The sequence below is a fragment of the Canis aureus genome, chromosome 38 (genome assembly GCF_053574225.1).
Source record: "Canis aureus isolate CA01 chromosome 38, VMU_Caureus_v.1.0, whole genome shotgun sequence".
Taxonomy (NCBI): domain Eukaryota; kingdom Metazoa; phylum Chordata; class Mammalia; order Carnivora; family Canidae; genus Canis; species Canis aureus.
In genome coordinates, this window is record NC_135648.1 from 11966224 (window position 1) to 11988087 (window position 21864).

The 21864-nt window shown below is 40.7% G+C and overlaps 1 protein-coding gene across 36 annotated transcripts in view; it reads left to right on the forward strand.

The window, feature by feature from the left end:
* The window catches only part of ESRRG (estrogen related receptor gamma), a 616791-nt gene that overhangs the window by 424989 nt on the left and 169938 nt on the right, over positions 1-21864 (forward strand). For all 36 annotated transcript variants that reach the window (XM_077887012.1, XM_077887030.1, XM_077887042.1 and 33 more), the window contains one exon: positions 11317-11732. In XM_077887012.1, coding sequence (XP_077743138.1) covers positions 11317-11732 — 416 coding nt within the window. The remainder of the gene's footprint in view (positions 1-11316; positions 11733-21864) is intronic.

Here is a 21864-nt window from a genome sequence, read left to right on the forward strand (position 1 = left end):
CTGAGGTGTTTCCTCTATCCTGCTTTACTCATTCTGAATATATATACATCACTCTCTCGAGTTTCCTTAACAAAAATACAATTTCAGGCTTTCTCTATGTGAAAACCATGACAAAGTGATTTTATAGCCAGTTCTGAAAGTGACTAAACTTGACAACAATTGTGTTTTATGACAACCTCTGCTTTCATGTCCCTGGCCTACTTTTATATCAGCATTTTTTTTTATCCCAAATATGAACAATTTCGTATCTCTGCATTGGCTGAGAACAAATCCCTTTACCAGGAATACATTTTAATGGAGAAGAGCATGCTTCACTTAAGTCACCAGAGCCTTAACACCTTAACTCTATAATATTCAATTTCTCACTCACCAAGAACCAAAGCCTTTTTTTTTTTTTTTTTTTTTTTTGTGGTTTGTGTTCATAGGGGTTGGGGAAGAATTAGTATTATGGAACTAAACCAGATTAAGGGGGAATGTGAATTAGATTTGGTAACAGATGGTGCCGTGGAAATTAAAGGTTCTTTGCGAATGGAAGCGACAGCAGCTTGCCTATGTTCTCTCTGTCCCGTTCATGCACTTGATAGACGGGTATAAATCACAACAATCCTGTCTTGACAGCCAATTTCGAGAATTTGATCTGGTTAAAGACATGGCTTTCCTGCTTCACTCACCGAAACCTGCTTCTATTTTATTTTTACACAGCACCTTGTCATATTTAGAAAAGCAGATTCACCTGCCTCCCCTTAATGAAAATTTTCTTAATTACAGTTTTAGCTCTTTAGTGTTAATTACTTTTCCATTCAGCCTGAATTTTCGTAATATCTCTGAGGGATTTTTCTTCTTCTTCTTTTTTTTTTTTTCCTACCCTTTTGCTCGTTGCAAATGCTTTTGTTGTTTCTAAAGATGCTTTTCATTGTCAGAAGTTGTCAGGGGCACGATTTGAGAATCGTAATTACCCAAATCATTATTTTTAAGGGGAGAGGCTTTCATGCTCTGTAGTAAAGTTAGCAAATCAGAAAAATTATGAAAAGTGTGAGAAGCAGTCACCAAAAATAACAATTATTTCAATAAAACTGCATGAGAAGGTGAGTGACAACACTTTTTTGTGGCTCTTGTTAATAAGGGTTGTAGAAATATCTGCTCTGTTGACTGAAATAAACCCCACCAAGAAAAAAGATGTGACCACAGTGGGGCAGAGCCAGGGTTGTGTCTGTGTTGACCTTGTAAGGAGCTAGGAAATCAGAATTAAAATGCAGACTCTCAATGAGAGACCAGAAATATTGTACAAATTGCACCGACCCTATATGTCCCAAGTCCTCAAGTCTGGCCAGCCCAGGAGACAAGTGCTCAGGTCTCTCTTTTACAAATCCACGTGGCATTTGGGCTGACCACCTATCAAGGAAAAAGGAAATAGGGGAGAGGGGAGAAAAAAATCACTCCAGAAATGAAGAGAAGATTCTTTGAGCGAGGAACTAACAATTGGTAGAAATGAAGCTTCCTACTGGCAGTCAAATCAAATGTAGTAACAACTCCGCGGCGCCCTGCTGCTTGCTGACAGCGTGGTGTCACACACGGGGACAAACATTCACTTAAACACTGATTGCAGGGAATTGCCCCTTTACGCCAACGCCTCCCACCAAAAATGTCATGAGCGAAAAGAGAACCATTTCTAGGAAAAAACCAAGAGTCCTGCTCCCCAGCTCCCCCAAAATCATCACTGCTCTATTTGTCCTTTTGTAGCCCACTGGGAGTGATTCCTCAGTTGAATGCTATTGCTGCAGTTTCACTGTTAGGGAGCAAGTTGTTTGTGCAATTATTCCTCCTCCCACAGTGCACACGCGCACGCACACGCACGGCCTTGGGCCTCAGTGGTATCTGAGAGCAGCAGCAGCCAAAGACATGCAAGCATAGGGAGTGTGCCTTGGTGCACCAGCTCTTCCCCTCAGGTCTAATCATGGTTACAGACCAGGTTTTGATCTCAGTAAAATAGAATTAAAAAAAAAAAATAGTGGAAGTTCCTTCAGAAAGCATGGAGACCAGTCCTGTCATTTAGCAAGTGAAGACCCTGAGGGTCAGAGTGGTACAGTGACTTGTCTCGGGTCACACAGGGCCACATCCAGAGCTGGAACCCACTCTCCTTCCTCATCAAGTGCCATAAGAAGCAGGATTTCCTGAGAAAGGGCAAAGAAGACAAGCAAGCTGTGGGATCTCTGGTGTAGTATTTTTTTTGTTTGTTTTTGATTAGTTTTTTAGAGTTGCAAAGAAGATTTAGGGAGGTTTCTCTGCATGTTTGTTTTTGGACCTTTGAATAACAAACGACAAGTAAGTCCTTCCTATCTGAACTCCATGCTCGTCCATGACTTCCGTTGCCTCACTGGATGCAAGTTCATCTCACTGCTGAATAATCCTTTTTAGCAAGACCCACTCTGCCGCAGAACAAAACCTAAGTCATGCCTGTGGCTTGAATTAAGTATATTTGTGTCTCTGTGTTACTTTCCCTTACCTGCAAATGGTCATCCATGTGTTTCAACCTCACCTTCTCTTCAAGCAGCTAACTCATTGAAGTGTTTAAAAAAGGAGGGCAGAGGAAGATTTAGGATTAATACTTAGTGATTTCCCCTCCTCCCAGCCTCCCCCACTCTCCTACTTCTGCCGAACAACACCTGATACCAACCGAATATAATCGTAACCTGTGCTGTCATAGTTCACCCAAGACCAGGCGCTTTGGCAGCCAGATGTTAACCACTGCAGACTAAGCTGTTAAAAGTATAAATATAGTTTGGCCACTTGTCCAGGAGGGGATGGTGTGGTTTATTATCTCTGGTTGTACTATGAACCCCTGTCTGGTGTAGAGGTGTCCATGGGTGCACACCCTTTATTTCAACAGCGACTCCTTCTTGGTATTTAAATTTTCTCACTACTGCAGTTCACCCAGGTTCAGGTGTGTTTTTGAGTTCTGCTCCAAGTGAACTGGCCTATCTCCATGGAGGCGGTGGGTTTATTGGTCATCGTAATTGCCTTTGCAAAAACATTTTCTTAATAAGCAAAGGGTGACATCAATACCATGATCTCAATATTTTTGCATCAGCTCCTGGTAGAATTGCTCTTTCCTGTTTCAGAGTGACAAGGAGAACAGGAAAGGGAAATTCAGTCAGGCTGAGCTTGCATTGACCTGGATTTGATTTGTGAACTCCATCACTGGAGTGTGTGTGTGTGAAGCATCTATATTCGATTGTAATTTGTAAACATCAGTGCGTAGACTTTCTATGAGTTGAATGTTTATTTCTCCTCTCGTGCGATGCCGCGAGATCTTCATTTACTGTCAGTCCTCTCGTGTTGTGTCTGCTTTTTCTCTTCACTGTGCTCCTTGACTGCTTGAAAGCTGAATTGTCTGAACACAAGCAAACTTTATTGATCCATATTTCTGTTTGAAAGACCAGAGATTTGTAGAAGTAGTAGACTATTTCTTTTCTCTGGAAAGCTTACTCCGGAGGAGGTCTGCTCTGAGCATAGTAAATCTCTAAGATGGAATAAATGTTACATTCAGCATATATTGTAAGCTTCATTTTGATGATTCATCTTATATCGCTTTTTACCCCATACTGACCTTCCTTTCTAGCGGTGGTCCCCCACCTCCTGCCCAGAGCTGTTCCACTCTGCCCTGAAAAGAGTGACCTGGTCACCACATGGGCAGTTGCTACCCAAGTGGGTTGACAGTAGGGGACACTCTTCTAGAGTCCTCTGGTCCTCAGGGCTCTGGGTCCCAGGAGTGTAACTTGTGCAAGGTATGAAATATTCTCAGGGGTCAGAGTTGGGCTTGTTCGCACTTTTGTCACGCTTATTGTGCATTTGGGTTTCTGACTAGACGTTCCTTGAGGTTCTCTTTTAACGTCCATGGGTGTGGAGTTGGGTACTTGTGAGGATATAGTTAATTAAGCTGCATTAGGGCAAATATACACACTTGTTAAAACACTTAATTTGCCTCAATAATATTGATTACACGGCAGAAGTTTGTTTAAACTAAATGGTATTTTCCCCCTACTGTTACACTTCTTGAAATGCAATCTGTATAATAGCTAATAGCTATCATCAGTTAAATATCATGTTAGTTATAAAGTAATGTCATAAGAATTGATTTGGACTTGGCAGTGGAGGAGAGTGCTCCCTTCAAAGCCGATGTAGATGATTAGCCGGAGTTTTAAGCAGAATCATGGTTCATATAAACTGTGTATATTTTATAGACTTAGAGCCACTCTATATTACATGAGTGCCCATTATATTAAAGAAAAGCTCAGACGGTTAATTATGCAAAACATCATGTATGCAATTACCCAGCATTATTATGCATTTAACAGTTTTATTGATTTGCCAGTAGCTCACTTACTGTATTCAGAGCTATAAACAAGGGATGTTCACCCTTAGATTGAAATAGGTCCAAGAAAACAAGCTAAGGATAAATTACACTACTAAGCGCCTCTGCATCAGATCGAATCCTTAAATACAGAAACTGTCAACAATCATAATGTGCAACACATTGTGATATCACAGGACCATTTCTTTTCCCATTAATAAAGTTTATCAACCAGGAAGCACCAGAAATCACCTGGCAATACAAATTGAAGCTACTGCAATTTCCTACATCTAAAATAGTCTGGATAACTTAACAAGGTGATCAGCAGTGGGGTGGGTCTCCAGCTTGCCTGGCACAGTGAAATGGGATGCTGGTGTTTTTGTAGGTATTTTCTAACACACATGCTTACAACACCCCCCATCTTGTTAGGCTGCACACTCTTTTTTTTTTTTTTTAAGATTTTATTTATTTATTCATGAGACACACACACACACACAGAGAGAGAGAGAGAAGCAGAAACATAGGCAGAGGGAGAAGCAGGCTCCATGCAGGGAGCCCGACGTGGGACTCGATCCCGGGTCTCCCAGATCATACCCTGGACTGAAGGCGGCTCCAAACTGCTGAGCCACCCGGGCTGCCCTGGGCTGCACATTCTTATTAGTGTATTTCTCTAGCTGGCTTTCTGGGCCTTCACTGCTGAAAACGGATATTCTCCATTTCCCTTCCTTTGTTTTAGGTGTGACAAGGGTGCAGGTATGAGGTTCTAGAGTCTGTCACAGTGGATAGCCAGCCATTCCTGCTTTACCTGGGACCGAGGGGTTTCCAGGACATGGGATTTCAGTACTTAAACCAGGGTGGTCAGCCCAGTGTGATGTCAGATCAAAATTGAGAAAGAGAGGGTCATTGAACTCCAGAACCCTAAAAGCAGGTGGGATTTCAGTGAGGTCCTTTGAGATCTTGGCTTTGTCTTTAGCTCTGCAGTTTATGTTCAGGAAGTACTTGCTTTTCAATGTGTGTCCAGAAATGAGGTAAAGGTCTCTTGCTTAAAAAAAAAAACAAAACAACAACAAGAACAAAAAACGGGTTTCTTGCTTCTTGCCCTAAACTTCCTTTTTTAGGTATAGCACACTGCCCTTTACAGAATTAGGGGAGCTTTCAGCTTTCGGTGAAGGCCCTGATGATGTTTTAGGGAGCTAGCTTCCTGTCCCCACGGCCGCCGAGCCTCATCTCTTGTCCGCAACCCAAGCACCAGCTTTGCAGGAAGCTGTTTGCTTCCTGTGTTCTTGACGGAGTAAGTTCTTGCAGACCGAATGCACGAGTTATTTGGTCGAAGAATCAAGGGGCAGCATTGCTAAATGATTGTGATCCTGTTCTGCAGAAGTCCGTTTCGTTAGATGGGCCTCAAGGTTTATGAGAGCAGGCCTAAAATTACACAGAAGTGTGTGTGCCTGTGTGTGCACGTGTATTTTAATCTTTCTGAGCACTGTGGGTCAGGATTTACAATTCTTCCTTTACAATTAATGATCTCTTTTGGTTAGGTTAACCAGGGAGACCTTAAGATATTTCTTATTAAAAGAAAAAATCCTTTCTTTTCCTTCCCCAACTAAGCCAGTGTACCTTAATGCAATGATGATATGTTAGATCCAGTAGTTGTCAAAGCATCGTATTACTGTGATGCCATAATGACACCCTGTCTCTGTAAAGTAGTCATGTTTTCTCAAATCACACGTTGCACCGTTGATTTCTGACATGACACTTCATTCTGGTTGCTTTCCCTTTTCTTCAGCATCACCATTCTCTGACAATAGCAGCTGGTGCCCATTTTGTTTCTAAGTGATTCACATTTTGCCACTTTACGAGAGTGCAATTAGTTGAAGCAGGGGGGAAAAAAGCTCATTGTGAAGTAGCGTGCTTGAAGTTGTAACTCAGGCTGCAAAGGGAGCTGCTGGGGTCATTGGCTCTGAAGCCTGGGACTCAGGGAGCTTGGCGTAAGTCTTGGAAGTTTCCTTCTGAGTGCTTGAAAACGAAACAAAGAAAACTGTAGGCTCATATTTTTGTACTATCTTAAATTTTTTTTTAAATTTAAATAAATAAATATTTAATCTGGTGATTTCCGAAGTTAGAAAACTGACCAGTCCTCATAGATTCATTCCTATTTTGAATAGATAGTGTTTAGGTGACCGGATCTGAAAACCTTTTCTCAACCCTGAAATTCTAGGATTCAGTAAAAAAGTTAAGGACTATCTGTCTTATTTCTGTCTCATATTTGTAAACTCACAGGTTTGCTGACATCAGTGTGCTCACTTGAAGTTTTTGGAATTTCTCATGAAGATGGGTACTTTTTGGGGCCCTTAAGGATGACAAGGGAGAAAATAAAATCGTGACGTTTTTAGTTGGCATTTAGTTAGCTTGTTAAGGTGCCTGTCCTTGGTATGGGTATAATAAAAGTTTCAAAAAATCTGGTCTTAGTATGACAATCAGGAAATCCAAAGAAGACCTGTGCATAATATGTTCCTTATGAGAATTTCACGCATCATTTTTTTTAAGTCAGAAAATCAAGTAGCAAATAATTTTGAGTTCGTATAAAATTTAAAGGATGAAATACAGCTGCTGAAGAGCTTATCCATTGATGAAAATCGTATAATATATATGACTATGGAGCATTGCTGTTATGCCGGCATTTAACAAAAGTATTGGCTGAGCTGCTATGAAATGCAGACCACCTTGGTCATCCATCTACACACACGCGTGGAAATTCTAACTCAGGGCAATTCATTCAAGGTCGCACATTTACCTGTATCTAGGTAGAATCACTGAAAACAATTAAGCTTGTTAATTTTAATATAAATTGAATATTAACTTACAGATTATCTTCTTGTGTCCCCCTACAGCAACCACTTTAATGGATTCTTATTCTTTCTCTCTATATATACGTGCATGCATCTAACACAGTTAATTAACTTTCAAAAATTACATTTTGCAATAGTCCAGCAACTAAGAAGTTGCATTTGCCTGATCGTTTAATATCTAACACCAAAGGTAAATTTTCCCCTTGCTGACTCTTGGGCAAGGCTAGGAAGCATGATCATCAGAACTACTGAGACTGTATCTCAAACCATGTTAAAAATGCCTCTTTATAGAAGACCGGCATCACCCTGGCTCAGGAAGGCTGTAAAATCCCTCAAATTTAGTTTCTTAGAAACAAACTGTGAGTTTTGACATGGCTATTTCTCCTTCCAGTTTATTTTCAGGGTGTTCGCTCAGAAGTTTCTTGGAAAGTCTCTTGTTTTGTTCCCTTGTGCTTCTCGTCATGTCTCTTAAAATGATAAAATAAAAGCAACTGTACTGAGGCCTTAAAATAAATATTTCCCACATTTTTCTACGCATGTTATTTCTATTCATAATTCTTAACTAAATTTAGATTTTTATTAATCTAATGTGACCTAAAATTTCTGCATTAACAGCACAATGTGGAATTGGGCTTATTCTCTTTGGCTACAGATAAAGCCATCATGTTGAAAATGGCTCTTTCTGACAAAAAGGTGTTCTTTTGAAATAAAGTCTTATTCACTACATTCCTCTTAGAGTTAATGTGAATTTTAGTGCCTCTAATTTTAGATTGAAGTGAAGTCTAGAATAAAACCCACCAGCTGACAATTGAATTTATAGATAGTTGTGAATATTTCAGGCTTGAATAATAGAGCTGTAGAATTTCAGAGACAGAGAGGAAGAGAATTAAGACCCGCTGTAGTTTTAGGGTATAATGTAATGGTGTCTAGGAAGTGTTCGGTGTAATGAGCTAAGTAGTAATTAGGAGACAACTGTGTTCTTTCAGAGATTCTGTTTAGGTGTCACTCCCAGCACTGGAGAGGGTGAGTCAGCTGAGGCCAACCTGCGGCCGGTGAGGTGGCCACTGCGGCCCCTCTCTCCATGCTGAGGGGAGCTGCGCATGTAGCCTGTTGATGGTGCTATTTCTACCCCTGCTTGCTTGGCTTTAAAAAAAAAAATCAGTGAGTACCCTTAAAAACTCTCTGTTGGCTTCAAGATATTATTTCTGCATTGGAGTTCGGCATCAGACGTGAGTTCAAATCCTGACGTCCCTACTTCCTAACTCTGTGACTATCAGGACACCCTGTGTTGTCTGAGGCTCTGTTTCCTGAAGAGGAATACCCCCCTTGCAAGGTTGTCTGGAGGCTTCTATGAGGTGATATTAGAGTAGGGCACTCAGGTTGGCCCCTACCATAATGCCATTGATAAATGGCAACGCTGACTGTTATTATTTGCACTGAGCAAAAGGTATTAATTAAGGCAGCAGCTCATTGTCCAAAAACAGACACATAGACCCTACAGCCCAAATCCAGTTTGCTCAGGTTCATTTGCAGCTACAGCGTCCAGACCTTGTGCAGGAGGCGATACTGCCGCCGTCCAGAGACTTCCCTGACTTCCTGGCTTCCGTGCAGATTATTGCAAAGTTAGGGACTGAGATTTTGGAGGGGACAGCTGGCTGGAGACTCCCTGTTTTCGCAGGGACTCCAACAACAGGCGTTTGACACATAAACATTTGGTGACTTAGCCAATAGCTGTTCCATGCACGGGAAAGCAATTTCTGGCCTGGTTTCTTACTCAAGAGTTGGGCCTACTTGAGAGGTCCATGAGGACAAGCCTGAGGGAAAGAAAATTGGGATGCAGTCGACCACAGATGATCCAAGAAGAGAGAGAGAGAGAGGAGAGGACAGGACAGGACAGGACGTGGTATATTTTGTGATCAAGCCACCCTCTTCTAGAAAAAGGAAAAAGAAAATTAAGAAATAGTGCCTTGAAGGCAGATGGTGAAAGAGTTAATTGTCATCGCTGTGAGAAATTCAGTGCCAGGGAGAGGAAAGGGGAGCAACCATGTTTTAGTACCCTAATAACTTCTAACTCTAGTCCAAGATCATAATGTATGTGCGAGCAGTCCAGTAATTATAAGGTAATAAGTGAAGTGGTGGGGTAAGTGCTCTAAATTAAAAGGAATTCGCAGGGCTGCTGTAAGTCAGTGCCGACCCGCTTTCTTTCAAACGTTGACTTGAGGAAAAAGTGCTTAGCCCAGAGAGCAAGCAGGGAGACAGGGAGAGCGATCTATTAATTACAGCGCTCATTAACAGTGACGGGCACAAGGCAGCAGATGCAGAAGGGAGAGGACACCGTAGTTCAGGCTGGCGACGGGGATAATTTTTTTCTTTCGCTAGCTCTTGAGGAAAGGACAACACAAGCGGGTGGGCGAAAGCGAGAAGGTATTTTTGTGGATTGCTTCTTCCTGTTTGCTTGCCTCCCATCCTGATACCATTTTACTTTAGAAAGCAGAACAAAAAAAAAAAAAAAAAAAGAAAGAAAAAAAAGAAAAAAAAAGAAAAGAAAAAAGAAAGCAGAACGTAATGCCCAGGGTGCGGCCTACTTGTTAAGAGGTGAAGTTTTGCTCTTCCTGCTTTGCTTTCGAGGTGCCTTGCTTGGAACAGTTAAGCGAACATTCCCTCTTGGAGGTTTTTCTGTTTTTCTTCATTTTAAAGAAGATGGGACAGCGAGGGAAGGGGTTCCCGGAGGAGAACATGAAATTTGGGCAGTGATAAAATATTAGATTTGTAGCAGGGGAGCTCATTGTATCGCTTTGGTTATACTGTGACTACTCCCCCAAATTCCAGGGAATGACCATTACCCTGTGAGATTCCTATAAATCACCTTTCCACTGGGAAGCAATTAGCTAAGTCTCCTTCTCAACTGTCACCTCTTCTTTCTCTAGCAGGCTCTCAGAATGTTCTTAGAGACTTGGCTAAAAGGGGTTTTGCACTATGGCTAATCGGAAAGAAAATAGGACCAATTATATCTTTTCATCTAATCACCTTTTCAGAAATTTAATCACTTACGGTTCCAACAAAGAAAGAGGGACAGTATGTTTCTTCTAGATAACATAGCTTGTCAGATTAGATGCCTCATCATATTTCCTTTTAGGAGGTGTGATGTTCAAAGACGAAAGGGAGGGGGAGAGGGATCACCACAAACCTCATTTTTCATGAGAAAATGATACATACCTAGTTTACTGAATATAACACAAAGCATCAGATTTATGGACTCACAGGTAGAGGAAGGCTCCCATGGCTTTTCTTGATTCATCTCTTAAACAATGGCAAATCACACATGCAAGCACACGCACATATGTATTAATCAGTGTTGGTGATGGTTTCACTAAGTTTTGTGGGCTCTAGGATATCGTCCTTACACGTGGGGTGGAATTTTATACTTGAGGTCTTTCTCTATCCCTAAACAGCTATGAAATAGAGCAATTTAAATAAAGAAGCAAAGTGATTGAGGATATATTCCCTATGTGTCTTAGATCAATAAAAGACAGTTATGGCATCGTGTTGATAAACAGTAATTACAGAGCTGAGGAATCCTCGGTTTGGTCTCGAAAATAAAAGTTTGGATTCTGCTGACAGTAAAATGACTGCGGCCTGGGAACACGGAAGGGAAAAGTAGAGGGAGGATAAATCCAATTTTGGAAATGATACACGGTCTTTTAAATCACTCCTCTTCCATGGGTAAATTTAGAATCTAGAGTGTTGATTTAGATATTGACAGTGGTTCTCCAGGAGAAAGGTAAAATAAAAGGAATTGGACCCGTTAGAGGTTTTGTTTATGGCCTGTCTGGGCCCCCTGATGTAACCCTGTCATGCCCTTATGCTGATTACCTTCTTGTAGAACAAGAGATATCGACTAGAGAATGAATGATGTGTAATCCCAGCTCTTAGGCAGTGCTCTCAAAGAGCAATGTCTTTAACACATGAATTCTTTTTTTTTTCCTCCTTTCATCCTTCCCTATGACTTTCTCTATTTTTTTTTTCACTTTCTCCTTTTCTCTACCTCTTTTGGTCTCTGTGTTTGACACTCTCTCCCTTTTTCTCTCTCTCCGTTTGTATCTCCCTACATCTCAGGCTTCTCTGCAGAATGTCAAACAAAGATCGACACATTGATTCCAGCTGTTCGTCCTTCATCAAGACGGAACCCTCCAGCCCGGCCTCCCTGACGGACAGCGTCAACCACCACAGCCCAGGTGGCTCTTCAGACGCCAGCGGGAGCTACAGTTCAACCATGAATGGCCATCAGAACGGACTTGACTCGCCACCTCTCTACCCTTCTGCTCCTATCCTAGGAGGTAGTGGGCCTGTCAGGAAACTGTATGATGACTGCTCCAGCACCATTGTTGAAGATCCCCAGACCAAGTGTGAATACATGCTCAACTCGATGCCCAAGAGACTGTGTTTAGTGTGTGGTGACATCGCTTCTGGGTACCATTATGGGGTAGCATCATGTGAAGCCTGCAAGGCATTCTTCAAGAGGACGATTCAAGGTTAGTGTTGCACCTGAGGGTACCCTACCCTCTTCCAACCTCATGTGCTGGTTGGCTGGTTGGGTGGTTTTTCTTAATTCTTATCCTTGTTAATCAAGTTGTGCAGTCTTCACTCTGTCTTGAGTACAAAATAGAAATAGATTCCAATAGCTTGCGGAGGTTTTATAGAATAAACTCCCCCAGGTATGCCCCCTATCAATTCTGCTTTCACCATTAAGCTCTAATGAGGGAATGATACTGAGCTTTGGGGAAAAAAACAAAACAAAAAAACAAAACAAAACAAAACGCACTGCTATTATCAGAGCAATGTGAGTCTGTATAGCAACTAAGCAAATACACACTGGATCAGTAGTCTTTTTTTGCTCTTTGGTTCTTCTTGCAGATGATGGAAATAATAAATACTTTAGAGAAGTGGTTTTGAAACTTGGGCGGGCATCAAAATCACCTTGCAATCTGGTTAAAATGCAGATCACCAGGCCCTACCCCCAGAGATTCTGACTCTATACATCTGGTATAAAAGCCCAAGAATTTATAGTTCTAACAAATTCCCAGCTGATGCTGATGCTGCTGGTCCAGGAACCATGTTTTAAGAACCACTACTCTAAACAAATATAACTATCTACTACTTTCCTACTTTCCCTATGGTTGGATATACTTTCCTCACCTTTTTAATGAATTTGTAAAAAAAAAAAAAAAAAAACAACAAAAAAACTTCCAAATTAATCCTAATTATAAAATGTATCTGCAACATATATGAGATATACTCACACCTTTATGGATAACAATATAAATGTAGAAAAATAGGGCTGAAATTTGTATCTGCTCCTTTAAGCTAGTAACTCACAAATACAGAGCTCCGCTCATGTTAAAAGCTGTAGATCTATATTCTTACAGGAAATTATAATTTTCACTTTTTAAGTGGGATGCACTTTTGAAGAAATTAGGGGAAGGAAAGAATAATTGTTTGTTGAGGATCCTCTGCTCCCCAGGGATTCTGTTCTTAGTGGTTTAGAAAATGTTTTCTTCTTAATAAGAACTTTTGGATACATGTGCGTTTTCCCACATATCAGTGATTCTCATCCTTTCCAGCTCACTGGAATCACCAGGAGACTGAAAAAATATTGATGCCAGGGCTCATACCACTAAATTCTGAATGAATTGGCTTTAGGTGTGGACAGGGCGAGGTGGGGATTTTTGAAAGCTTCCTACTTAATGCTCAGGTAAAGCCAAGGTTAAAAATCACCACCCACTACTGTGCTGGGTTCTATGAGTGAAGTGTTTCTCAAAGTATGGCCAGTGAACCTACGGTATCAGTATCACCTGGGAATTTATTAAAAATGCAAATCCCCAGGCTTCATCCCAGATTACCTCAGTTGGTGTCTCTGGGGGTGAGCTCAGCTCAGCGCAGTTTTTCAAGACCTCTTAAGTCTTACGTAATAGATAATTCAGCCTAACTTTTTCATAGCCTTTCGGAGTTTTAGCTGAAGAACACAAGCCAAGTTATGGAGTTCATAAGAATTATGTAAATATTTTAATATTTTAATGTATAGTTTTTATGTATCTTCATATTTTGTGGCTCGTCACTGCCATATTTATTAGCATTTTCCGACACAAATCCTTCATCCGCTGGATCTTTCTTTTTTCTCACCTGTAAATTGAAGGCATTAATACCTACCTCATGGAACGTTTTAAGGATAAAATGAAAAGTGAAATTGTAGGTAGAGTAAAAATAGTGGTGGTCCATATGCAGAGCTTCCTTAGACTCTTGCGCATTTGAAAAATATCTTGAGCCTCCTTACTAGCATTGTAAAACTTGGAAATGAGAACACAATTCAAATCTTTGGGTTCTTACTAGCCATTGTCCAGAGGTATTAGAATACTTTTATTGCAGAGTATCTAAAATTCACACTGTTAGTAATTTGATTTTGTTTATTCAGTTTATGCAGCTCTGGAATTAACTACGCAAAGATAAGCAAATATTTTGGGATGAATTAACAAATGCTGTGTATGCTGATATAAGCATGAGATTCACACTAGGAAAACCTCTCCCCTTTACTCAACAAATATTTACTGTGAACCTACTGTGAGCCAGACATGAGTACGCTGTCTGGACAGTGTTAACATCTTTCTAACATTTTATTGAAGCTTTGTTCTCAAACATTTGTGCACTGAGGAGGATTCCTCTACCAGCCTCTCCTGTCTTGAGGGAATACCAAATTTTTAGGATGGGGGCAGTGGGTAGTGGTTAAACTTCTTGGTCCTTAGTATTTTCCAAAGATAGAACAACTGTGAAACAATTTCCTGATAGTTTTTTTTTAAATCATAGTGTTTAGATATTAATAGCTATGCAATAGTTATTTACTGAGCAATAACTGGAATAGAGCAATTGGAATTCTATGCCTGATTTTTCCTTAGGATGCTGAAATGCTACCAAAAGCTTAACAGAGCAAAGCACAGGGTGGTTCTTGGCATTGATGTATAGTGCTCAGTTTTACTCCATATTGGAGAGAGCAACTTTCAAGGGTTTTGAGCAGGAGACAGAGATGTCACTGTCCAGATTAGCACTCTGGACTTGCCCACCTGGCTGTGTTTGTAGCTGGCAGCTGGGCAGCACTCCGTAAGGCTACCCTGCTAGCTACATCAGCAGGCATCACACCGTGGTGCTCACTTAGCCCCAAAAAGGCAGTGAGGCAAATAAAGGGATTAAATTGTGAAAGTATAATGTAATAATTAGGGTGGTGATGTAAGGAAGACTGGAACCGCCCCTCCTTTCTGCGAAGTGTGATAGCGATTGAACTCCAAAGATAGGGAAAGTGGCCCTAATCTCTTGTACCATCACAGATTCTTACTCAGATGATGAAAGGACCTAGAATCTATTCTCATGCCTTGAGGCAGCAGACAGCCAAACTATCCTTGACAGATAGTGGCCTCTCCCTTCCCTCCCCGACAGCTCTTCAGGGAATAAGAGATGATGCAACTACCCTTAAGAGCAAGTCTTTCTACCCTTAGGATCAGGATAATGTCAGTGTGGCTCCTACCCCACCAGCACCTGCTGGTGCTCTTACTGGCTCCACTCAAGTGACGTGCGCACCCAAAGGCATATTCATGGGCAGTATTTCCTCTTTAGACTCTTTATTTCCTGTTGCAACAATTTATTGTTAAGATTGGTTATGCAGTATGTAATGAATATCAATTATAAAAGTTAGGCAAAGTGCCTCTTGAATTTAGAACCAAAAGAACATATATCTGGAGCACATCTTATGAAAAGTAACAGGGGCACCTGGCTCAGTGGCATAGTCGGTTGAACGTCTGATTCTTGGTTTCAGCTCAGGTCATGGTCTCAGGGTCATGAGATCAAGCCCCACATCGGGCCCCTCGCCCAGCAGGGAGTTTGCTTGAGATATTCTCTCTCTCTCTTTCTCTTTCTCTCAACCCCTCCCTCTCTCCCCACTCTCCTGCTGCCCCTCCCTGCCATGTGTGCTCTCTCCCTCTCTAAAAAAAATTTTAAAAAGTAATGAGAATTGTTCTTTTCAAAGATGAATGTGGTATTCTGATTGGGAAAAGCAGTTAATCATAAACTTCAGTGAAAACCAACCAGAAAGGCATATTTTATTGATTGACCGTTTCTAAGTTATCATTGAAAACTGTTGAATTAGGTCAGCACTTAGGGAAAAGTCACGGTGTTTTTTTGTTTTGTTTTCTGCTGACCAAAACAGTTTTTTTAGAAGACTTTGACAGTCCTATCATCTGACAGGCTTAAAATGGCACCAGTGACTTCACTGCCACCTTCTAGGTTTTATTACTCTGATTTCTAATTCCAGTGTTAGCCAATTCATAAATGAATGGGAAATTTTCTGTGTGTGGATCTTCTCTTTAAGAGTTTTCCCTGGATTCTAGTGAAGCAAGCAAGAGCAGGGAAATATCTTTATATGCCCCCCAAAATGTCATAGTCCATCATTTGACTTATAAAATACTAACTCTCCATTTCTCCTAAGAACATAGAAGATAAATATTTATATATATTTGTATGGCTGACATCACTATTTCAGCTGCTCATTTCTGTGCAAGTGATAAGGCATTTTGTTTTTCCCCACTTTTATGAAGAGGAAATTATATATTTAAAAAACAAGATTTGGGGGCAGCCGAGGTGGCCTTCAGCACCGCCTTCAGCCCAGGGCGTGATCCTGGAGACTCAGGATCCAGTCCCACATCAGGCTCCCTGTGTGGAGTCTGCTTCTCCCTCTGCCTGTCTCTACCTCTCTCTCTCTGTGTGTCTGTCATGAATAAATAAATAAAATCTTTAAAAATCAAACAGGATTTTTTTTTGAAGATAATCATTATAGCATAGGTTTTTGGGTTCATATAAAACAAGGCCTAAATCTCAGCCCCTTAAAGGTGAGAGACCGGGGATTCATGGGTGGCTCAGTGGTTTGGCGCCTGCCTTTGGCCCAGGGTGTGATCCCAGGGTCCTGGGATCGAGTCTCGCATCGGGCTCCCTGCGTGGAGCCTGCTTCTCTCTCTGCCTGTGTCTCTACCCACCCACCCCCTCTCTCTCTCTGGGTCTTTCATGAATAAATAAATAAAATCTTTAAAAAATTAAAAAAAAAATAAAGCTGAGAGACCTTGATATCACTGTGCCTGTTTCCCAGGTGGGAATGTCTGTCAGGGTACGTGGCCCATAGTAAGTGCTCAATAAATTACTAACTTTGATTGCTATTGGCAATATGACTGGGATACGCAAACACTGGATGGTTCAGCTATTCCAGCACAAAGGTATCCTTGATGCTAAACTAGGATGTGTAGCCTTCCTCAGATCACAGGTATCCACCTTATGCTGTGATAATTAACCCCCTCTCCTTGTAGCTATTCCTCACGAAGGTGCCCTTTTATACCAGGAGGCATTTAGGTGGACTGACTGGAAATTCGATTAGTTTTATGGTGATCAATTAACTTTTTTTTTTTTTTTTCCTGTGGTCATGGATAGGAAACTGGTTGCATCAGAGTAGGAGCCTGAATCCTGGAACTTGATGAAATATCAGATTCCCCATTAAGCTTTGACTGTGGGATTTGGGAATGAAGTAGCAGGACATCCTTGCAGCATGAGATGTGCAGTGACCATTATGAGGATTAAGTTCATTCTGGGCATTTGTGGGACCTGACACGGGTATAGTGGCCAGCCACGTAATGTATGTATAATTTTTAGAAGTTTATAAATCAAGAGAACAAACTGCTAAGGAACATACATTCTATTCTTTTACTGGACAGACCTTCATGATGGCCTGTGAGGCCAGCTTTGCATTTTGAGTTCTCAGACTTGTAGGAATTCTGTTAGCAAGAGGAGAAAGAAGGTCAGTCCTTAGCCTAAACCTTCCCCATTTCTCTCTTCCCCTCTACCTCTCATCACTTTCTCTCATAGTGTGGACACCCTGCTCCCATGGCTAAAACCCATGGACGCTTCCAAACAGCTACCCCTTGACCATGCATGGGCCTCATAAGGTGCATACAAGCAGTCCAGGGCACATTCTGGAGGATGGACCCAGGAGAGAGGCCCACACAGGCCTTAGCATGGGGCTTAGCCACAGAATTTGAGGGTCCCAGGAACTGGGAATCATGGAATTGCAAGGGAGTTGGTTCCAGTTGGTCTTGTCCCCTTAGCCTGTGGAAGGGGCCCTTGCACTGTAAATGCCTTCTGAAGCCCAGGGCCTTCGGGTGGGACTTTTTTTGTCCAAGTCTAAAGGTGACACTGATAAGAGCCTAAACATCTCCTGAAACATGGGGCATTAAGGATGAGGCATTTGCCTGCTAGGCATCGGCTAAGGCTGTGGGCATGGCCTGTGGATCTGATATGCTAACTGCTCTCCACACGGAACTGCTGACTTTCCTGAAACAGGTGGGCTAGTCCTAGAGGATTTTTCCTGGGCCTCATGTTTTCTTTGCCGTAAAGTGCTATTTTGGTCTTAGGATAGAATATTTACCACACTGGAGGAAAAAGAAACTTACAAATTGAGTGTCTGAACATCCTATGCACCTTACAAAAGAAAATCATAAAATATTATCTATATAACTTAAACAGTATTTGGAGAAAATAATTACCCCAGTTGACATGTGGCTGCTTTAAAACTCTGGTATGTCCTGAGATTGAAACTCAAAATACTATGGAAATGTTTAAATTGATTTGAAGAATCTCGGGGGTGATCAGTTTGGATGCAGGGTTAACTTAAATATTGATATTAATATTTACCAAAGAAATAGCGTGTACAGTTTATTTGCTTGAACTCAGAGCTTGCTCTGTTAAAGTTTCATTGGCTTTTCCACTTTTTATTGCATTTGATGGCAATTTTGTATGATTTTTAGAAATACATTAATGTTGCCAAACTCCCACTATTTTGTTAACTTCAGTGTTTATTTTAATAGTAAAATTTAGTATTACACACTCTTTTTGGTGGTAAAGAATATGTGTTATGTGAATGGATGTTTTAGAGAACTACATAGTTTACAGATTTATCTCTCTCTGTTTTGACTTAATGAACCCACTTCTTGGGATAAATAAGTAGTGGTTTCTTTTCCCTGATTTGTTCTGACTTTTAGGAATAGACCTAAATTGTCAGCACTTCGGAAGTTGTTTTAGAGCCAGACAGTAAATATCTTAGGATCGGGGGGGTCACTTCTGTGTTACATACTCTGCTTGTCTGTGTTTTATTTTTTAAAGCTGTTTAAGAATATAAAATCTCTGAGTTTGGGGCCTCACAGAAACATGCCTAGGGCCCGATTTGACTGCTGGGTAACTGCCAGACCAAAACACCCCAGTTCATCTTCCTGGTAGGCAACATTGACTACCAAGATTTTCATCCCAGAGGACTTCTTTAGGCAATTTTACATATATATCTTTTGTTTAACCTGGAAGCAAGTGCTTTATCGTGATGATCTCTTAAGTGCATCATCTCAGTTTTCAGAATGTTTTTACTTTTTCAGGGATCAGATATTTCTAGTCTCTTATTACTGTTCACCATGACATATTTGTATGTATTAGCTAGCTAATCAGAAAACAGAATCAATATAAATTAAAATAAAGTAGCCTTTAGAATGGCTGACAAAAAGTTGGGTCACGGGTTGTATAAAAATAAGGCTGATTATTTTCAGAGATTAAATTGGATGGTTGATCTTTGATCAAAGAAAAGAAAATAGAACATTTAACTAAAAAAAAAAAAAAAAAAAAAAGGACATTTAACTACCCTCACTATATTTTTGTCCTTCAGATATTAGGAACTTAAATTTGTGACACGGCAATCTCTGGTGTCATTTGCGTATTTTTTAAACGCTTCATTATGTTACAATATTTTGAAAGGTTCCATGCACAGCCCCTCATCCTGATGTGGGGCTCGATCTCACAACCCTGAGATCATGACCTGAGCCGAAATCAAGAGTCAGATGCTTAGTGGACTAAGCCACCCAGATGTCCCTATTTTTATTCATTTAAAAAGGACATGTGTAGTAATAGTATCACTAATTTTTAAAAGTACAATAGTTACAACTAATAGAAGGACCAACTTTTCAGTAATCTTTAAAACTTAGCTCTATCTTTGTACTTTCACTAGAGTTCTGATGTATCTGTAACATTAATATATTCTCCATTGATTCCACTCTGATATGACCTACATTATAGAATCAGAAAAAATAAGTATGTAATTCTGGACTATCTTTACATATGCATACATAAGAGGCTATGCTTTACTTTATTTATTTTTGTAAACTTCCTTCCTTGAATAAAACTCTCTGCACTGGGGATTTCTGGGGTGGCTCAGAGGTTTAGTGCCTGCCTTTGGCCCAGGGCATGATCCTGGAGTCCCGGGATCGAGTCCCACATGGGGCTCCCTGCATGGAGCCTGCGTCTCTCTCTCTCTCTCTCTTTCCTTTCTCTCTCTCTCATGAATGAATAAAATCTTAAAAAAAAAAACCAAAAACCTCTGCACTCAGAAAACACAATCAATTTCCCATGGTTCACCTGAGCTAGTATCCTCAGAAGTAGGGAAGGAAGGGATTGATTGTGGCATGAGGCCTGGTACTCTGGTTCCAGTGTGGCAACATCTCAAATGGTGACCCACCTGGGCCACCCAAACCTGTTCCTGATTCAGTCACTCTCATGGGAAGGAAGCATGTGCATTGCCATTTCTTCTAAGGATTTTGTTGGTGAGTAATTTTCTTTTCTTAGCCTGTCACAGCCTACCACTTGTCAAATCTTAAACGCCTCCCAGGGCTCCACACCAACCCTCCTCTTGGCAAGTAACGGTCGGTTGAGAAGGACTTTTTGTAGTTTACATGCTCAAGTCTGAGGGACTACCTAAGGATTGGTTCCAATTAATTCTTCAAAAATCCCATTTGCCTTCCTGTCTTTTAGCAAGGAAGCTTTTTACATTTGTGATGGACTTCTTAGGAAGTGGGATGTGGCTGATACTTGGTCTGCAGATCAGTGGACTTTCTTCTGAGCACCTGCCACCCTGGGTCACCCTAGTATTATCTGATGACTGTTTTGATGAAGGGCTGGAGGCTATTTTTTTGATTACTAGATAAACTGCCCAGCAAAGGTATCAGTTGCTTATTTTTCCATTCTGATAGCTTTCATTCTTTCATTCTTGTTCTTTTTGACCCATAATCAGGCCCTGACAAATAAGGCTGTTTTGTTCAGAGCAACAACTGATAAATTACCTTGTTAGAATAGCCCTAGTAGGGCAGCCCGGGTCGCTCAGCGGTTTAGCGCCACCTTCAGTCCAGGGCGTGATCCTGGAGACCCGGGATCGAGTCCCATGTCAGGCTCCCTGCATGGAGCCTGCTTCTCCCTCTGCCTGTGTCTCTGCCTTTCTCTCTCTCTCAGGTGTATTCTCATGAATAAATAAATAAAATCTTAAAAAAAAAGAGAATAGCCCTAGTAGCTATAATAGGAAGGATACTTTGTGCTTTATAGTTTTCAAGATGCATGTTTTCTTACATATGTTAAAGTAATGACATGATAAGACCCTTCTTCTAGGGTCTTATTCAAAGGCTCAAATTCAGAATTGGTTATGGCTAAATCCAAGTAGAGTAAATTACAACATTTACCCCAAAGGTAGGAAAGAAGACAAAAGAAAAAAAAATGAGTGATGAGATTTCTGTTGTCCCAGGTTCCTTTTAAAATTATTTTATTTATTTATTTATTTATTTATTTATTTATTTATTTATTTATTTTTATTATTATTATTATTTTTTTAAGTAGGCTCCATGTCAGGTGTGGAGCCCAATGTGGGGCTTGAACTTATGACTCTGAGATCAAGACTTGATCTGAGATCAAGTCGGATGCTTAACTAAGCCATCCAGGTGCCCCTTTCAGGTTGCTACTCATGTGAATGTGGGTCACTTTGGTAATCAGTTGTAGGAGTACATGTCTCAACATGATTTAATGGGCCTCCCAGGAAAGGAAACATCAGTACCTTGTTAAAATTCAAGTTTTGGAGGCTGTGAAGCAGGTTGTGAGGAATGGCAGGGTGGGGCTTCATGGATGGGTCAGACTTTTTTTCTTTACTGTTAAAGGGCAGTGGTTTGTTTTTCTGATATATTACTTGATAAACTTAGATAATATCTTAGATGTGGTAAAGTGCACAGACTGCATTAATTCCCTTTCTTTTGAAGTTGTTGATAATGAGATGCAACAATGTGAAGGCCTAGTCATTGCAACTCACTTAGACAACTTTTAAAAGTTTCACGTAAAAGCAAAGTTAGGTAAGAGATGCTGGCAAAGTATTGTAATTGACACTTAAAGTAAATACATGTTTACATTGTTAAGAAATGATGGGGATCCCTGGGTGGCGCAGCGGTTTAGCGCCTGCCTTTGGCCCAGGGCGTGATCCTGGAGACCCGGGATCGAATCCCACATCGGGCTCCCGGTGCATGGAGCCTGCTTCTCCCTCTGCCTGTGTCTCTGTCTCTCTCTCTCTGTGACTATCATAAATAAATAAAAATTAAAAAAAAAAAAAAGAAATGATGTTTAAACATTTATTTCTTCATATTTATTTTATTTTTATGGTGGTCAAAATCACATGACAAAATACACATAACAAAAAATGCATATGACAAAAACATAGAACATAAAAATTTCTATCTT